The 19,024-nt window shown below is 31.9% G+C and overlaps 1 protein-coding gene across 1 annotated transcript in view; it reads right to left on the bottom strand.

The window, feature by feature from the left end:
- tous (testes of unusual size) overlaps positions 1-17,629 on the bottom strand; it is a 151,973-nt gene extending 134,344 nt beyond the window's left edge. Inside the window, exons 1-2 of the mRNA XM_072525865.1 lie at positions 17,341-17,629; positions 6,132-6,408 (exon numbers count right to left, since the gene is read on the bottom strand). Coding sequence (XP_072381966.1) covers positions 6,132-6,408; positions 17,341-17,546 — 483 coding nt within the window. The 5' untranslated portion in view covers positions 17,547-17,629. The remainder of the gene's footprint in view (positions 1-6,131; positions 6,409-17,340) is intronic.
- Between the last annotated feature and the right edge of the window lie 1,395 nt (positions 17,630-19,024).

Raw genomic sequence — 19,024 nt, forward strand, 5'->3', positions numbered from 1 at the left:
GTCTATAAACGTTAACCACATAAAAACCTTTTTTCAACCATAAACTTCGAGTTTTTATCGAAGTTAATCAATTTCTTTGGTTATAAAAAAACGTTTCTTGGCTTATTTCAGATGCCCCTGAAGATGATCTAGGGATCGAAAGTACTTGGGCAAGATTAAATTAAACTGTGCTCGATATATGCCTTTTATCTGATCAAAGTTCATTTATTCGAGCATTTAACCTTATATTTAAAATTATAATTTATCCTGCTTTAAAGCATCCAATTATAAATTTTTGTCGAAAAATATTTACAAACGTAAAAGTTATAGCGAAAAATAGAATTTTAAATTTCCACTTTACCACCCTGTATATTTCTTAATATCAACATTTTATTAAAGCAAGTTGGCTTAAATCGTAATATTTTAAAGTGTGGAATTTACGGTTTTCGGAATTTACGGAATTTATTGTTTAAGTACAATTATTTAAGGACCACCCTGTATAGAATGATTTGAGTGTCTGATATATTTTCAAGTCCAATATTGACCATATAGATTGTAAATTTCGAGGGAATCATTTGCCTTTTAGTCTCTTTCACGACACTGCGACCTAAAGGGCCATTATACCAATGTTTTATCCCAAAATATTCAGACTTTTAATAAAGCACATTGTCCGTTCGGCCGTTTCTTCTGCATTTCAGAAAAATTTTCATGTTGATCTGTACACTTTCTTCATTATAAAAAGATAAGTTCTGAGTAAATAGTGTCTAGTGAGAACACCTATGAGTTAAGTTTTCTAAAGCTCTCAGACTATTTTTAGTAGCGAGCAGAAAGTTGTAATTAACTTGTTTCTTGCGTTTAGCCTAGAATATTTTCCCAGTAAGTTGCACATAGATTCTTTTTATATTTTCAGATAACTTGTTTTTCAGTTTACGGTACGATATTGAAAATTGGATAACCATTTACAGCCTCTTCTTCTTTTTCTAGTGTTGACTCCACTAATGAAGGTTGGCTATAACCATTGCTAACTTATCTCTATCTTTACCTTTTCTTAAAAGCGTCTGTGCGTTTAACCCAGTCCAGCTGCTAATGTTTTTCAGTCATCCTCTTCAGAAGATTAAGTCGGTAATTGTATTGATAGTTCATTAAATTATATATTTTTTTAAGATTTTGCCTGTTGGCTCTGTGACGTTCTTGATTTTTATTTGTGGATTTATCAAAGTTTCATCTTTTATTTAATTCTCACGCCTCGTTCTTTGGTTCTACGAACTCCCTGTTTGGGTTTTTAAGTCAAATTTCCAATATTTTAAAAAGTTTAATAATATCTTTACCCCAGTCTCAAAAAATAAACAATTGTATGAATATCTGATCGTTAGTTTCGTTTAAAATTGACTTCAGAAATGATAAGTTAGTCTCTTTATTTTACTACTCATTAATACTATTGCTATTTTTCTTTTGTTATTTTCACTCTTTTGAACCGTTTAAATTAAAAAATATCTTTGTGATTATGTTTTATGTTGTGGTTATCTTGAATAAGAGATTTACAATGATTAAAGATTGTTTGTTTATAGATAACATAAATAATAACTTTACTTATTCGTCAAATAGACTGGCTTTGAGACTAACGCTCGATTTCACTAACGACACCTAAATACTTAAGAATTACCTAAGTGGGCTTAAACGAATCTCACCAAACGCTAAGAATTGCCTAAAGCGCATTAGCTTATCGTAGGATACGTACTTATAGTTATGTATAAGGTTATGTTTTTACCGTTTTGACGGATGTACTTGTGAAGTTTGTCAATAACTTGCTTTGTACCTTAATTTGTTTGTTGTTATTCTGTACTTAGTTGCATTTTTGTATTATTTTATACTAAAAGTATTGCTTTGGTATTATTTATAATATAAAAGCACTGCAATTTATCGTAAATCTGGATCGGTTCAAATCGTCATCTGATTCTGAAGAAGAAACAGAAAGACGACCTCGAGTTATCAATACTCGACCAAATTGTCTTAAATCTTTGGACGATGTAGATTTTTTTCGAAGGATTCGAATGTCTAAACTAACAATTTTATACGTGTTACAACAAATAGAAAATGATTTGGAGTTAGAGTAGAGTGCTTCAAGAATGCGCACTTAAGGTTTAATCAAGTGTAAAATCCAAACCAATTGCGTTGAAAGTATATTTATTTTTATTTATGCCTGTTGATACATAAACAACAGAATAAATTTTAATTTGCGAACTAAACATTATTACTTTAATAGAAAAAGTGAAACTAAAAAAAAGTGCTTTTGCGCACTCTTATAAACCCCCTTTTAAAAATTACGCATTTAGGACTGTAAGATTGCGCACGTAATTTTGTGAATATAGGTCACATTTATCCAAAACCTGCGTAGGCACTGCACTTTTCATGCGACCATTCAGCATATGATATTCACTTAATCCAGTCTTCTGCGATAGGTTGTTTAAATGTTTCATTGTACCCTGGACAGCTCCAAATTTTCTTATGAGGCGTTGTTTTTGGCTTTGTAAAAACAGCTTTTTTATTTTTTTGTATCTTCTCTGCCAGTCTGAGGTTCACATCTGATTTCCTTTGTACAATCCCTCTCAGAAGCGCTTGCAGTGGTGGTAAGTTATCGCCAACATCCAGTTTGAGTTTGTATGGCGGCTTTTTTTCTCATTTTCTTCTATTAGTTGGCCCTTATATGGAGAGCTGGTGATAATTTCCGACTTTTTGCTTCTGCGATTTCTGGATCTAACCACAATTGTTTAGGTAACGGAGAAATGGTTGTTAATTTAATATAACTTGATGATGTTCCAGGAGTGTTTGATAAATCAAATGTTTTTGTTTCTGGAGCTATATCAACTTTTTCTTTTCAGACGTAGAGTTTTTAGCGACTCCTGATTGTATGTTAAACGCTTCTAGTTCCGTAGTTACTGCAGCTGTAGCAGGTTCTTCTCGTTATGTGACAAAAGTGGCCATGAAGTCAGCGTCAGTAAATATTTTATTATTAAAGGGACATATCCCCGTCACTTTAAAACCTTCAATTGCATCCGTTATAGTAGCAGCTTTAAAGTATGCAGGAGCAAATATTAAAGCAATTTGGTAAACCATAATTACCCGCTCTGGATGGTCCGTCAGCCATTTTTCACATTCGTTGGAATAAAACTTTTTTAGCGGGCTAAAAAAACATCTGTCAAGTGGCTGCATACGGTGACTTCTATGAGGAGGAAGTGTTAATGCGATAATGTTATATTGCCGAAAAAAATCAATTGCTGTAATGGAACAATGGGAAGTGTGATCATCCATCATTATCAATAGGACTGGTTGGTCCTTTGTCAGCTTGGCGTGATCTCTAAAATGTGTAGCATAATCAACAAACAAGTCCTGATTGATGACCTACTGCCGGATACCATTCCAACTGATGATGGTGGAGCTTCATCCAAAAGTTCTGTCTTCTGTATTCTTTTACGTGGATATATAAATTCAGAAGAAATATATTGTCCACTAGCACTCATTGTGCATACAACAGTAACATTGTTTCCCCGTACTGCGTTAAAAATTTTATTGACACCTTTTTCCATTTGTAGAGAAAACTTTAGGAGGCCCATTTGGGACAGTGGAAAATCCCGATTCATCCATATTGTAAATTGCATGTGGCGGGAATTTACATGTATTCATTAACTTCGAGAGATTTTCATAAAACCGCTTACACTGTGGTTCATTAAACCCAATAGCCCTGGCGACGCTAGTAGCGGCAGGTTGCCTCAAACTAATATGTTTGTGTCGTTTCAAAAATCCACGTAGCCAGCCCTTGCCTGCCATTTTTAAAGTTCTATCAAAACGATGTTCTAATTTATTTATTTCAACGAACTCAAACGCTAGACTTCTTAGAGCTCTAGAAGTTTACCCATAAAACATGTCTATTGTTTTTATATAGTTGCACAACTCTTTTTCCATTTCTGCTGTTAAAGTAATGTCGTATCTTCCCAGCTTTGTAGCTAAATTTGTTCTTTTAGCCTTTTTCCTAACGTACTTTCCGCCATTCCTATAGATCTTTTCACGCTTCTCTTACTTTCTCCATTTTCATCCCCTTTTCTTGCTGCCTCCATAATCACCGGTGAGCATAAAGCACGCCGAGAAGTTCGTTTTCTGCCAGATAGGCTTAAAAAAAAAGAAAAAATACTGTTAATCCGTTATAAAAAAACCTGGTTTATAAGAGTGCACGCGTACTCTTACCATATTAATGACTGTGCACTCTTAGAAAACGAGCATGTTTTAACAAATGCTAGTGCTGCCTCCATCTTGGTGCAAAATTGTAAACCACGGTATGATAAATACGATTATTCAAAGTTTATTGCAAGTATGGTAAAATATTACCGCAAAATTCTTACAAACTACAGTTGTGTACAATATCAAATATTTCAAAATATAATAAGAAAATAGATAAAACTAATTAAAGTTAACTAATATTACATGTTATTATCGGTGTTTATTTGCCTAAAATGCTTCAAGACACATACAAACACTTCGGTACGAACTAGTACTTTGTTCCTGTCGACGACGCACTCCGAAAATCGACGAGTGCGCACTCTTATTGACCGCGCACTCTTATTGACCGCGCACTCATAAAGCACTCTACCCTAATTACAGACAAGTAGTATGTTCATGTTTAAATAAAAAATGTTAATATGTTATATTTTATTTCCTTTTCAGAAACAATTCTTCATCACCCATAAATCGATTATTATAAACGTTGCGATTTTATGCAACTAGATGCTTTCTATTAGAATTAGGAGATTTTGGAGGTGTAAGTGCTAGTACTAATTGCAGGATAATTAAATGTGTTACAACTGCATTAGGAAGGTTAAAAGAAAGTTAGATTAAATTTCCTGCTACTGATGAAGAAATGTCATCTACTAAACTAAAATTTAGAAGATGATACAGACGATATATTTAGATGGCATTGGCCGGTTAATTGAAGCTTGTCAAATAAATCAACCGATTGATAATTTGCAATGCCTATATTCGCTCCGTGCGTGACTGACGCGACACCTACCGCCTTCATCTGACAGTTTTGGACCTACCAATTTTCAGGTTAAATATATGACATTAATGACATATGTTTGACATTGTTAAATACAGGCGAAATTGACAATTATTAATAATTAACTTTTTAATTATATTTTTTCAGTTTATGTACAAAATAAATGTAGTATTAAAAACTGGGTTTCTCAAAATTCATCATAATATATCTTTTTAACCCCAAACGGAAAAGAAAAGTTAAAAATCTAGTACTGGCAAATCAAGTTTTTCACGTGAAAGAGCATATAATTAAAAACAGTAATAGTAAAAGTTATGATATAAAAGCTAAAGTCATCAGGCACTCTGCAGTTAGCTTGAAGCCTTATAAAATATCATTTAAGGTAAATTATTTAAATATTTCAATTGCATAAAAATGAGGTTACGTGATATTTCCTTTTTCATATTAATAGCACGGATCCATTTTTTTCTTTTCTCTAATTTATATGTAGATAATCTTTGGGAACCTATAAAAACTACACTTACTATTTTTGCTATAATTAGCACAACTAAATACGCAACATGTATTTGCACACATTTTTGATAAAATTTATGCGTAAAAAGATAGTGTCCAATTTTGTCATATTTCGCCGCTACGTACGCTGGCATCGTTTCAAGGTACCCCTACCATGGTCACGCACGGAGCGAATACGGCATTGCAAGAGATGTTATTGTCAAAAATTTTTTACAATAATATTTGAATAAATTTTAGTTTATTTTGTTCTAACGTCGAAAGTTAATGCTAAAGAGAAAAATTATATACTCTACCTAACAAACTAGTGTTGGCTTTCAAGAACCTATTCATAATTTCGGTAAACGTGTGTTATTAAAAATTAATAATAAACATACAGTAAGGTTATGACATCTTATTCTTCTTTTTATTTATCGACAATAGTTTAAATATACGCGAGCTAATACCTAAGAAAGCATTTCATAGATAAGCAGTTCTTTTAGTTGTGAAACGCTATTCCTAAGTATCGATTTAGGAGGTTTCTTTCGATAAAAATTACTTCCGAAGGCAAGTGTTTATGTAAATAAAATTCCTAGCAAAAAACTACAATAAAACTTACCTGTACAACAGTTCCTGTCCCATTAAGATTGTTGGCCCTTGCGAAGCTTTCTAGTTTACCTTTGTCGCATTTGAAAACATAGAAGGTCCAGTCCGGTTCTGCTGTTACGCAAACGATAAATTTAGAATCGTACGTAAATTCCAAGCAAGCATACCGGCTACATACAATGTCTTTATCTTGAGGCAAATTTATGGTTTTCTTTTTCCTAAAGAGGGCTGGATCCCAGAGTGTTATCACTGGTAATTTGTCGGTTGTTTCGGCGATGGCTATCAATTTCCTGCAGAAAGTGCATCAATGCCGTAAATAAGAGAAAACAAAAATTTTAAAACTGCGCTTAGAATAACTTATTAGTGCAATAATGTAATAGATTTGTTTCTGTAAAAAGAGTCATAGACGTGTTTTATGCACATATCATAAGATAGTGTTTGTTCAAACGAAAATTTGACATAAAAACTTTTTGACACAGTTATTGACAAGTAGAACCAATATTTAAAGATTTGTCGAAACAAACTGGCTTTCAGATTTACATCTGGACCTAGTATTATGCGCAGACTCCAACGGTACATACCGAGCGACTTGCAAATAAAATTTTACCGTGTTCAGAATTTTAATCTTAGTTTATTATAGTAAGTTTACAGCGTAAAAAGGAAAATACCATTGGGTATATTCCTCCAGTACTAAATTATACTCAACGATGTTTATTATTATATTTTTTACTTAACAATTTATGAATTCTTTCGAAGATCATAAGGGGTTTTAGTTTAAGTTTCTGCCAGAATTGAAGCATAAAGTGATGACTTGAAGTGATGACGAGAAGAAATGCAACGTTTAAAGATAGACATCCTTGGATGTAGTGAAGTTCGATGGCCTAACAGCGGCAGAAGTGTAATAGACAACTACGTGTTTTATTACTCTGGAGATAACTTCCCCCAAATTGCAATGAAGTAGTTATTGTCATCAACAAAGAAACCAAAAGATCAGTTAAAGGGTTTATACCTATAACGAACAGAATTGTACTTATGAAATTAAACGCCATGCCATACAATATAAACATCACTATAGCATACGCACCGACATCTGATAGCACAGAGGAAGAAATAAACAATAGCTTTTACAATGAATTAGATAAAACACTGAAAGAAACCAAAAAAGACAATGTTATTATTGTTTCATGCGACTTCAATGCAAAGGTTGCGAAAGAAAGCGATGGAGAAGTAGTAGGCTAATATGGACTAGGAACACGTAATGAGAGAGGAGAGAGGGTAGTTAAGTTTTTCAAGGACAACGAATAACTCATTATCAAAAACACATAGTACAAACTACCAGTTCGTAGAATATACACCTAAAAAGCCCCTAGAGATGATGGTGAGAGCATAGTAGAGTATGTAGAGAACATAGAACAGATCGAAAAACAAGTACACAAGGAAGTACAGAAAGTAGAAAGACAAGGACAACTTAAGGCTACAGAAAAATGGAGAGAGTTAGAGAAAAACCTAAGGAACATCATACAATAACAACTGGAGGGTAATCTATCCTCTAAAGCATGAAAAATAAAAAATCAAAGGAATTGTGAAGAAATAAAAATATTAGAAAATCAACATTATAGCTTTAACATATACCGGAAAATTAAAGATACAGCTGACATATGCAAAAAAAATATTGGAAACATAATGGACAAAAATAACAAAATAATAATTGAAAATGCAGAGAAAATAAATAGATGGGAAAAATATATAAAAGAGCTATTTGAAGACGACTAAAGAATGGGGACCATAGAACCAAGAGATAGAAATGAACCTAAAATTACTAAAGCCATGGGACCGAATGAAATACCTTGAGACTACTAACAGAAAACCACATCTATAAACTAGTAGAATTATACAATTAATTGATGGATTCGACCGTTACTTGATGGAAATTCATTTTATGTAACAATAAAACACTGAAAACTTTGTTTTCAAAACTTCCACAAATTTTTATTTTAAATTCTTATCACTACAGCTGTTTCGGCTGATTGCCTTTCTCAAGTGATCTGTTTTTGGCATCGGTTTACACTTTATAGTCTCTAATGAAATAAGTTGAGGAGGGGAGAACTGTTTGTCTCAAGCTGGTCATTCAGAATTATATCTGTGTTTTTTAATTTGTTGATTTCCATAGATTCTAACAAAGATAGCTTAAGGCCCTTATTTTGAATGTGTAGAATTTTAAATTCGTCATCAAAAGAATGATTATGATCTAGAAGGTGAAGTGCGTATGTAGAATCTGTTTTTCTATTATTGAAAGCCCTTTTATGTTCTGCTATTCGTTTATTGAAATTTCTACCTGTTTGACCAATGTAAGTTTTTGGGCAGTCGCCACATTTAAGTTTGTACACACCACTGTGTAAGTGTTTTTTATGTTGGCTCTTATTGTTTTTAATATATTTGCCTAGGTTGATATTTGTTCTGAAAGCTGGTGTTATTCTTTTCTTTTTTATGTGTTTGGCTATTTTTGTTGATATTTTGCCTGTATATGTAATCGAGCAGAAGGTACTGGGTTTTTTCTCTGGTGGTGGAAATACTAAGTTCGGGCTTTCTTGTGTAGTTTTTGATTTAACATTTTATTAATTGTTTGTTCGTTGTATCCATTGTTTACTGCTATTTGCTTAATGATATTTAATTCTGTCTCAAAATTGTATTTTGACATAGGAATTGCTGTTAATCTATGTAACATACTATGATAGGCTGCCAGTTTATGTTGTGTGGGATGGGATGATGAATTGTGAATAGTCGTGTCAGTATGGGTAGGTTTATGAAATATGGAGAAGTCATGTTTGTTTTTAAGTCTGGTAATTTTTAAATCTAAAAAATTTATGGATTGATTTTGTTCTGTTTCTATTGTAAATTCAATATGACTATAAAGAGAATTAATATAAGATAAAAATTGGTCGAGTTGCCTGTTAGTTCCTGTGAAACATACCAGTACGTCGTCTACGTATCTCCACCAATATAAAAACTATTTGAATATGGGATGTTTTGAAATCTTTGTCTCTAGATGATCCATAAAAATATCTGATAGCAATGGGCTTAGAGGATTGCCCATTACAAGTCCTGCACTGTTATTTGTATATAATTCATTATTAAATTCAAAGTAGTCCTGGTTTATGCAAACTTCAAGAAGATGTAAAATTTCAGATGTAATGATTGGATTTGTATTATTTTGGTCTAAAAGGTTTTTTACTAGATACTATATATTTTACTTTATAATAACAAAACAATAGAATTTTTAAATAATCAAAACATTAAAACGTTACACAAAGATCCAACAGAAAAGTATCAAAAACAAATTAACCTAGCGTTAGAAAATTCAAAATCAATAGTAAATCCAATAGAACAGAAATACCTCAGTATCATGAACCCACAGCCTCCTAAATTATACTCTTTCAATAAACTACACAAACCGCATCACCCAATAAGACCTGTAGTGTCTTTTTATACAGCTCCGTCATATAAACTTTCAAAAAAACTGTTAGATATTATTTTAGAACACACTAAATTTTCATCTAAATTTACCATAAAAAATACAATAGAACTAGTTAATAAAATACAACATTTTCAGTTACCTAACAACTCCAGATTAATATCATTTGACGTAAAAAATCTTTTTCCTAGTATCCCCCCTACAGAAACTTTTATTCTAGTAAAAAACCTTTTAGACCAAAATAATACAAATCCAATCATTACATCTGAAATTTTACATCTTCTTGAAGTTTGCATAAACCAGGACTACTTTGAATTTAATAATGAATTATATACAAATAACAGTGCAGGACTTATAATGGGCAATCCTCTAAGCCCATTGCTATCAGATATTTTTATGGATCATCTAGAGACAAAGATTTCAAAACATCCCATATTCAAACAGTTTTTATATTGGTGGAGATACGTAGACGACGTACTGGTATGTTTTACAGGAACTAACAGGCAACTCGACCAATTTTTATCTTATATTAATTCTCTTCATAGTCATATTGAATTTACAATAGAAACAGAACAAAATCAATCCATAGATTTTTTAGATTTAAAAATTACCAGACTTAAAAACAAACATGACTTCTCCATATTTCATAAACCTACCCATACTGACACGACTATTCACAATTCATCATCCCATCCCACACAACATAAACTGGCAGCCTATCATAGTATGTTACATAGATTAACAGCAATTCCTATGTCAAAATACAATTTTGAGACAGAATTAAATATCATTAAGCAAATAGCAGTAAACAATGGATACAACGAACAAACAATTAATAAAATGTTAAATCAAAAACTACACAAGAAAGCCCTGAACTTAGTATTTCCACCACCAGAGAAAAAACCCAGTACCTTCTGCTCGATTACATATACAGGCAAAATATCAACAAAAATAGCCAAACACATAAAAAAGAAAGGAATAACACCAGCTTTCAGAACAAATAACAACCTAGGCAAATATATTAAAAACAATAAGAGCCAACATAAAAAACACTTACACAGTGGTGTGTACAAACTTAAATGTGGCGACTGCCCAAAAACTTACATTGGTCAAACAGGTAGAAATTTCAATAAACGAATAGCAGAACATAAAAGGGCTTTCAATAATAGAAAAACAGATTCTACATACGCACTTCACCTTCTAGATCATAATCATTCTTTTGATGACGAATTTAAAATTCTACACATTCAAAATAAAGGCCTTAAGCTATCTTTGTTAGAATCTATGGAAATCAACAAATTAAAAAACACAGATATACAGATATACACAGATATTCTGAATGACCAGCTTAAGACAAACAGTTCTCCCCTCCTCAACTTATTTCATTAGAGACTATAAAGTGTAAACCGATGCCAAAAACAGATCACTTGAGGAAGACAATCAGCCGAAACAGCTGTAGTGATAAGAATTTAAAATAAAAATTTGTGGAAGTTTTGAAAACAAAGTTTTCAGTGTTTTATTGTTACATTATACAATTAAATTTACTATACCGGGGAAATTCTGAAAGAATGGCTAATACCTAAGTTAATCGCAATATCCAAAAAACCCAATGCAATTAACTACGAAGAATATGGAACGATAAGCTTGATGAACCATGTTTTAAAAGTTTTCTTGCGAGTGAAACGTGAACGTGTCTACAAAAATCAATACAATAGAATAGCAGAATATCAACTGGGATTTAGACAAGGCTTTGGCACTAGAGAGGCATTATATACTGTAGAAATGTCAAATGTAACGTATTCATAGGTCTTGTTAACTTTGGGAAAGCCTTCCACAGAATACAACACAGGAGGATTGCAAACATATTATGAAACACAGAAATAGATGATTAGAATGTGAGAATCAGTACAAATTTATACCGATATTAGAAAGCCATAATACGAATAGACCAACAAAAATTTAAAAAAGAATACCCATAGAGGAATAATCTGTAAGAAGTGGAGTACGATAAAGATGTGTACTATGTGAAGTTTGGTTGATCGTACTACACAGTACTGCGAGAGATATGGAATGGCTGAACACAAAAAAAAACAAAAATCATAATTGTCAGTAAGAATAAGATTAAAGACGAAACAACGTAAGTTAAAGGAAAAGCTTTAGAGTAAGGACCCTGATACACTCGAGATGTGAGCTAAATGAACAGATGAAAAAATGAATGAACAACGAGACCGTAGCCTTGAAACTAAACGACGCATTGAGATGGCCAAAAGCGCCTTCAGTTAGATGAAAGCAGTATTATGCAATGGAAAACTGTGAAAAGAAATTAGAACTTAAGTATTGAGATGCTACGTATTCTCTGCCCTTTAATGCAAGCCAAATTATTCTGTTAAAAATTGAAAATTAACAAGGTTATATTTATCGTTGAGTTAGTGTGTCATTCATGGTACAGCCAAACCACTTTCTCAAATACTCACTCTCAAAATTGAAATAGTAAATATTTTTTCGTGTCATAAGCTGCCCCAAATATTCGAGCATTTTTCTTTTTATAGTCGTTATAAACACTGGTTTTTACGCTTTGTAGCATATTACTTTTATATTTCTCACTTAATCTACCTATCTTTTCTTTCGTATCCGACGATATTTTTATGTCCTCTTATTGAGATCCAAGCCCTCTATATCTTCTTCTTAGGGTGTCTGTCCGTTCCGAACGTTGGCGATCATCTTGGCTATGATGACTTTGTTGGTTGCTATACGTACTATGAACGTACCATCAACCGAGCAAGGTTTGGGCAAATATTTACGCCAATTTGGAGAAACGAATGACGCAAAAAAATATTTGTTCTGGATTTGAAGCAACTGGAATATGGTAATTGAATCCAAATACTATTCCGGATGCTGCCTTTGTACCTAGTTATCTGACACAACGAGAGATTGAAACAATCGCCGAAGATTTTCAAGAAAATCCTACAAACGAACCAGAAATTGAATTAAAACAACTGTTAAAAAGAATACAAATTTCGAAGAACAGCTATCCTGCAGCGATGTAAACAAAAATAATACAAGCAAAGAATTCTCGAGTAGTGAGAAAAGCAAAAATTATAAAAAAAGGACTGACCAGTTTTTCAAACTTATATCTCAGATGAACACAGTGACTCATCTGGGTCTTACACAAGTGGTACAGCTTCCAGCGAGTATTATAGTGATGCAGTTTACACGTCAAATAAATATGATAAAAATAAGGTTGCAAAACTAAGTGAGACAGAGCCCTGTGAAGAACTAAATGCAAGTTTTAGTTCCAATGGATTGCTGATTACACCGGAGTTAAAAGTATCAACAAAAAACGTCGACAGGCCATTAATGGGAAAGCACAAGAAGTTACCAAAGATTTATTTAGTGCACAGTCTCATAGCTCAGCAAAACCAAAACCAAATTTAAAAAAAGATTCATGGTACTGTTTCTTGGGTGATTAGGATAAAGTGACTGATATGCGCAAGTGTGTTTGTTGTAATAAGTATAACCACGAGGAGTGTATAAGATTAACAAAAGACGACAAGGATATATTTATATATCCGCGATTTGTGTAAATGTGCCATATATGTACTTAATGTATTGACAAATTTTTGTTTTTAATATGAGTAAAAGTTTCTTTCACTAAACTTTGTATTTATTCTTTAATTCTTAGGTTTAAAACTTATTATCCACGTAAATTTCTTTAAAAAATGAAACTGGCCTTATTAAGTTACCAGTTTCAAATAAGGCCAAATATTCAAGATTTATTCAATGTTAAAATTTTATATTTCTTTATTTATTTATTAAGTATTTTATGGTGAAATTCGATAGCTAAAATGTTAGGCAATACGTATACAAGACTTTTCCTTCCATATTTTTGCTGAATAAAAGATTACAGACATTTAAACATTAACGTGGCCTTAAGGTGTGGTTTAGCATTAGCTGTTCATTGAGCCTACTTTTAAGTGTATGGCATCACAAAATGTTGAAGGTATTATAAATGTTTATAAGCTTAAGATAAGTCTTAAAAATGAACCCCGATTAAATCGATTTCGATTTACATAATACCTCTAGAATCCTCTCCGGGATAAACAAATTGAATAACTTATAAATTATTTAGTCCATCTATTTGAAATTTAGCATACTGTAATAACTCGTTATCTGTCACAATTTTAAGTAATTAAGTTACTTATGTCATTATTCAAAAACAAAGTTATTACCATTTAAAACTTTCTGCAAAATTAAGGGATCTTTGCAAGTATCTTGGTGAATTGTTTACATATTTTAATTTAGAAACTCGCACATTGAAGAACTTTTTAAGCTCTACAATTTTTATTTAAACTATTTTTTCTAAACTACATAAGAAACGTTTTATAGGTAAATTTTTTTTTCACTTTTTCAGATTGTTTAAAACAAAAACAAATCAAAACCAGCTATACCCCTTCACGGATTACCAGATACCTGTTATGTATCTTTTAGAACCTTCAAATCTCTGTATAAAATGTTTACGTGAAATCAATGATTTTTGACCAGATAGACTGGTGTAATATATTTAACGTGTTAGGGATCAAGAGTATAAGTCAGTTTTAGTGTCTGTTTGGTATAAGTCAGAAGTAGGTAGAAAGATATGTATTCTACCTGGCACTAAGAGTTCAAGTCAAAATTTAAAGTTTTTATAATGGTATCTTGTATTTAATCCAAATAACCTAACTGAACTGAAGCCATTTTATGCTCGGGAGTCAACTTATACTCTTAGGTTCAGAAGTGTCAGATTTAGTTTATATATTTGTTACTGCTTTGAAGCACGACTTGTACTGTTAAGATCAGCCGAAATATTTTACCAAATATAAAAAATATTACAATTGAAACGAATCAAGAAAATGTTATTGATACCGACCAAGTATTTGTCATCCAAACTTCCACAGAAACTGAGCCTGTGGATATCAATAAACTTTTATCACATGGTAAGTTATTATTTTATTAACATTTTGCACACTAGGCACAATAAAATCTTTTTAAATGAAACAGATAACCATGAGGAACATATTGATAATGACAATGATTACATTCCTTCTCCGAATGAAAATGAGCTTTCATCAGATGATGAAATTAATGTATTTCACCAGATAAATGCTAGGGAAAAACGCGCCCGAAAATCACAAACTTTAAATTTGCCTAAAAATGAAGGTACACAAGGTAAATTTTTCCGAAAAAGAAAACTAGAAAAATGTAAATCCAGAAATGCAGGCGAGAGTTATTCAACATTAGACGGGAAAGTGAAGAGCTAGAAAAATTAAAGAGCTTGACCTCTGTCGTGAAAAATGTAAAGATAAATTACCTGAGTAAGTACGAAAAAATATTTTTAGGGAGTACTGGGCTCTTGGAAGTAGGGACAAAAGAGTTACATTTGTTTCTAATCTCGTACAAACAAGGGAACCTAAAACGAAAAGAAAACGAACTGAGGATCCTGAAAAATAAAAATTTCGAATGGTAACGCACACATTTAATTTTAAAGTCCAGGGGGAGCTCATAAAAGTATCTAAGGGGTGTTTTATGAAAGTCCTGGATGAAACAAATATATTTATTACATTTTCTATTAAAAATGGCATAAGTAGCTCTACTTCTGCTATACTTTCGACCGACAATAGAGGAAAAGATCCACCTGCCAACAGAAAGTCTCCTGAAAAGCTTAATGAAGTACGAAAGCACATAGAGTCATTTCCTGCCTACGAATCCTATTATACCAGGAGAAAGAATGATAAAAAGTACTTACCTGCATTTTTAAACCTCAGCACAATGTATTCTCTTTATAAAGACTCTGTGTCTAATCCTGTTTGCCGCAGTATTTACCAAAAAGAATTTTATAAAATAAACATTTCATTTAAAACTTCAAAAGTGGACACATGCCACAAATGTGACACTATGGCAATTAAACTTAAAGTGTTCAGCGATGAAGAAAAATTGATAATACAGTCGGAAATAGATAAACATCATGAGGAAGCTGATTCTGCTTATCTAATGAAAGATGCGGATAAACGAACTTCAAAAGAAGATAGCACCAAGAGGTGTTACACTTTTGACTTACAACATTGTCTGCCAACACCGTTTGTGAACTCTTCTGTATCATTTTACAAAAGGCAATTGTGGACCTACAATCTCACTATGCATGAAACCGGCCTAGGAAATGTACGATGTTACATGTGGCATGAGGCTGAGGGTGCTCGAGGTGCAAATCAGATAGCAATATGCTTATTCAAAGAAATGTCTGGTCTTCCAGAAGATGTTAAATCTGTAACACTTTATTCAGATACATGTGGAGCCCAGAACAGAAACTCCCATGTATCTGCTATGTTTTTAACCCTTATGCAAAACTCGAATCATTTAGATGTAATCGACCATAAATTTATGGTAAGCGGTAGCCATTTAGAGTGTGGCTTCAAAGAAAAGCAAAAAAAGAAATTACAAATCTCGATTTTCCATCCACATGACTAGTACCAGCTTGTCCGTACTATAGGCAAAAAAAATTTGATGTTGTGGAATTGAACCATACAGATTTTTTAAATTTTGCGGGTTTGTATAAAAATGGTCTCTACCTTAACAAAAAAGACAGATGGAAACCCATTCAAACGACTGCGATTAGATGGTTCCGCTACACAAATGAAAAAGCCACTCTCTATTTTAAATGCACTTTGAAAGAAGAAGAACCTTTTAGATGTCTAAAATTAGTTAAACGAAACTCTGTGAACCCAGAAAACCTAATGCCTATGCCATGTTATGAAACCACCCTTCCTATCACACATGAAAAGAAAAAAGCTGTTTTGGATCTATTGCCAATTATTATTTCGACCTTCCATGATTTTTATAAAAATTTGAAAGCACACTCTAATGTGAAAAAAAATCTTCCTTGTCATATATTGAAGAGTTTGGTGACTAAAAATTAAAATTTTCCCTGTGATGTAGCTAATATTATATTTTTTTAATCATTTATGGGTATGAATAAAAAGAGTAAATTGTTATTTTACGAAAGTAGAATTTCCCAGGAAATTTTCTACTTAGTACAAATACCATTTTGATATTAATCTACTAGAAAAAGTTTGGACTGATTAGTACAAGAGCTGGTCCTAATGGTACAAGTCAGTAAACAAAGTAAATTAAATAAGTTTGAATATTAAAGTTTAACATGATTTTTTTCATCTTTTTATACTTTATTTGCCTCTTTTTAATAATATAGGGATATTGTAATTTGCATAAAATCAAACCATTAAAATATCACTGGTCAGTAAAGTCTTCGAAGCGCGCTACTGAAAAATATACTTTTTTTTTACTTATACTCTTAATATCTATTTTAAAAAAGAAGTAAGTAGCTTGGTTATAATAAACATGATGGGGTTGAATCACTTTTTTAATGAAAGCTATAACTAAATATGAGTCCATTATGAAAAAAAAAAATGCGGAAAAGGTAGTTCAGAGGTGAGTGTATTCGTCTTTGGTGTTGATTTATGCAAAAATTAAAAATTATTGTTTATATGTCGGTGCTTCAAAGGCCCTGAAAAGACAATTTTCAATATCTGGGTACACGTAATGTATATTGCCACCGATATATTCAGATCAGTTTTCTACGCACAAATTTAGATATAGCACAGACGATGAAAAAAAATATTTTTTAAATAAATGAAGTAATGCAGTTTTTATAATTAACGACATAAATATTGTAACTCTATTATATACCTAAGGGACTTACTTGTTAGGGCTGACCAGCAAATGTGTTAAATTCTTTCCTTTATCTGATAATTTAATGTACCTTTGTTTTTTGGTGTTAATATTATGCACTGCCACCACGCATCCTACGGGATATACTATATCATCATCAGAAAGATAGTGAATATTACCACGAATCGTTGGTTCCAGGCCAACAATAAGATGGGGCTGTAATATTGGCAAACTCATTTTTAATTGACAATCTGCCTCCCTTTAGTTAAATTTATTTAGATTGACATTTTCTGTATGCATATTTCGTATTTGTTTGATCGATAATTGTCAAGCTATTTGATAGATCTTTGACACAGGGTTGTCGTCATGGAGATTTGTTGTAATTAAAGTAAGAATATATTTGGTAAATATTATTTTTACCGTGTTCGTTTCGCTCCGTGCGTGACCATGGTAGGGGTACCTTGAAACGATGCCAGCGTGGTTAGCGGCGAAATATGACAAAATTGGACACATAATAAAATGGATCTTTTTACGCATAAATTTTATCAAAAATGTGTGCAAATACACGTTGCGTATTTAGTTGTGCTAATAATAGCAAAAATAGTAAGTGTAGTTTTTATAGGTTCCCAAAGATTACATATAAATTAGAGAAAAGAAAAAGATGGATTCGTGCTATTAATATGAAAAAGGAAATATCACGTAACCTCATTTTTATGCAATTGAAATATTAAAATAATTTACCTTAAAAGATATTTTATAAGGCTTCAAGCTAACTGCAGAGTGCCTGATGACTTTAGCTTTTATATCATAACTTTTACTATTACTGTTTTTAATTATATGCTCTTTCACATGAACAACTTGATTTGCCAGTACTACATTTTTAACTTTTCTTTTCCGTTTGGGCTTAAAAAGATATATTATGATGAATTTTGAGAAACCAAGTTTTTAATACTACATTTATTTTGTACATAAACTGAAAAAATATAATTAAAAAGTTAATTATTAATAATTGTCAATTTCGCCTGTATTTAACAATGTCAAACATATGTCATGAATATCATATGTTTAACCTGAAAATTGGTAGGTCCAAAACTGTCAGATGAAGGCGGTAGGTGTCGCGTCAGTCACGCACAATACCTTACGGGTTATGAACGTCACATGTTTGTTACTCTTTTTTAATTTACTAATTTTATTTCAATTTCTTTTGATTTTATTTATTTATTAACATATCTCTTTTATTTTACTATTTTGATACTAAAAATAGTGGGAGCTCAACTCTTCGATCAACTTTCTATTGACTAAATATTCTGTCATAAATTTAAATTTTATTTTCACTTAATGTTCTAATTCCTGTATTTACACCCCATTATGTTCTATGAAATAAAATGTATATAAATTTCTATGCCTCACTTTAATAGACAAAGTATATCTGTCAGTTGGCAACTCTGCTCTGTTATGTCACCTCTCATTGCCACAATTCTGTAGAGGTGGATTTTATTCTTTTCATATTGTCTTTTGCTTACGTGAGCTGGATTTTCAGTTGAAAATTCATTTATATTGATAAATATTTTCTAGGGTGAGTACAATTTTTTTAATATCCGTCTTTTTTTAATTTCGTATTTGACTTAACCTAAAACTATACATCACGTTTTATATTTCGATGTATTATCCCATATGCAGTTAGTATCTTTAATATAATTTTACTTATTCATTTA

This window comes from Diabrotica undecimpunctata, chromosome 3, assembly GCF_040954645.1.
Source record: "Diabrotica undecimpunctata isolate CICGRU chromosome 3, icDiaUnde3, whole genome shotgun sequence".
NCBI lineage: Eukaryota > Metazoa > Arthropoda > Insecta > Coleoptera > Chrysomelidae > Diabrotica > Diabrotica undecimpunctata.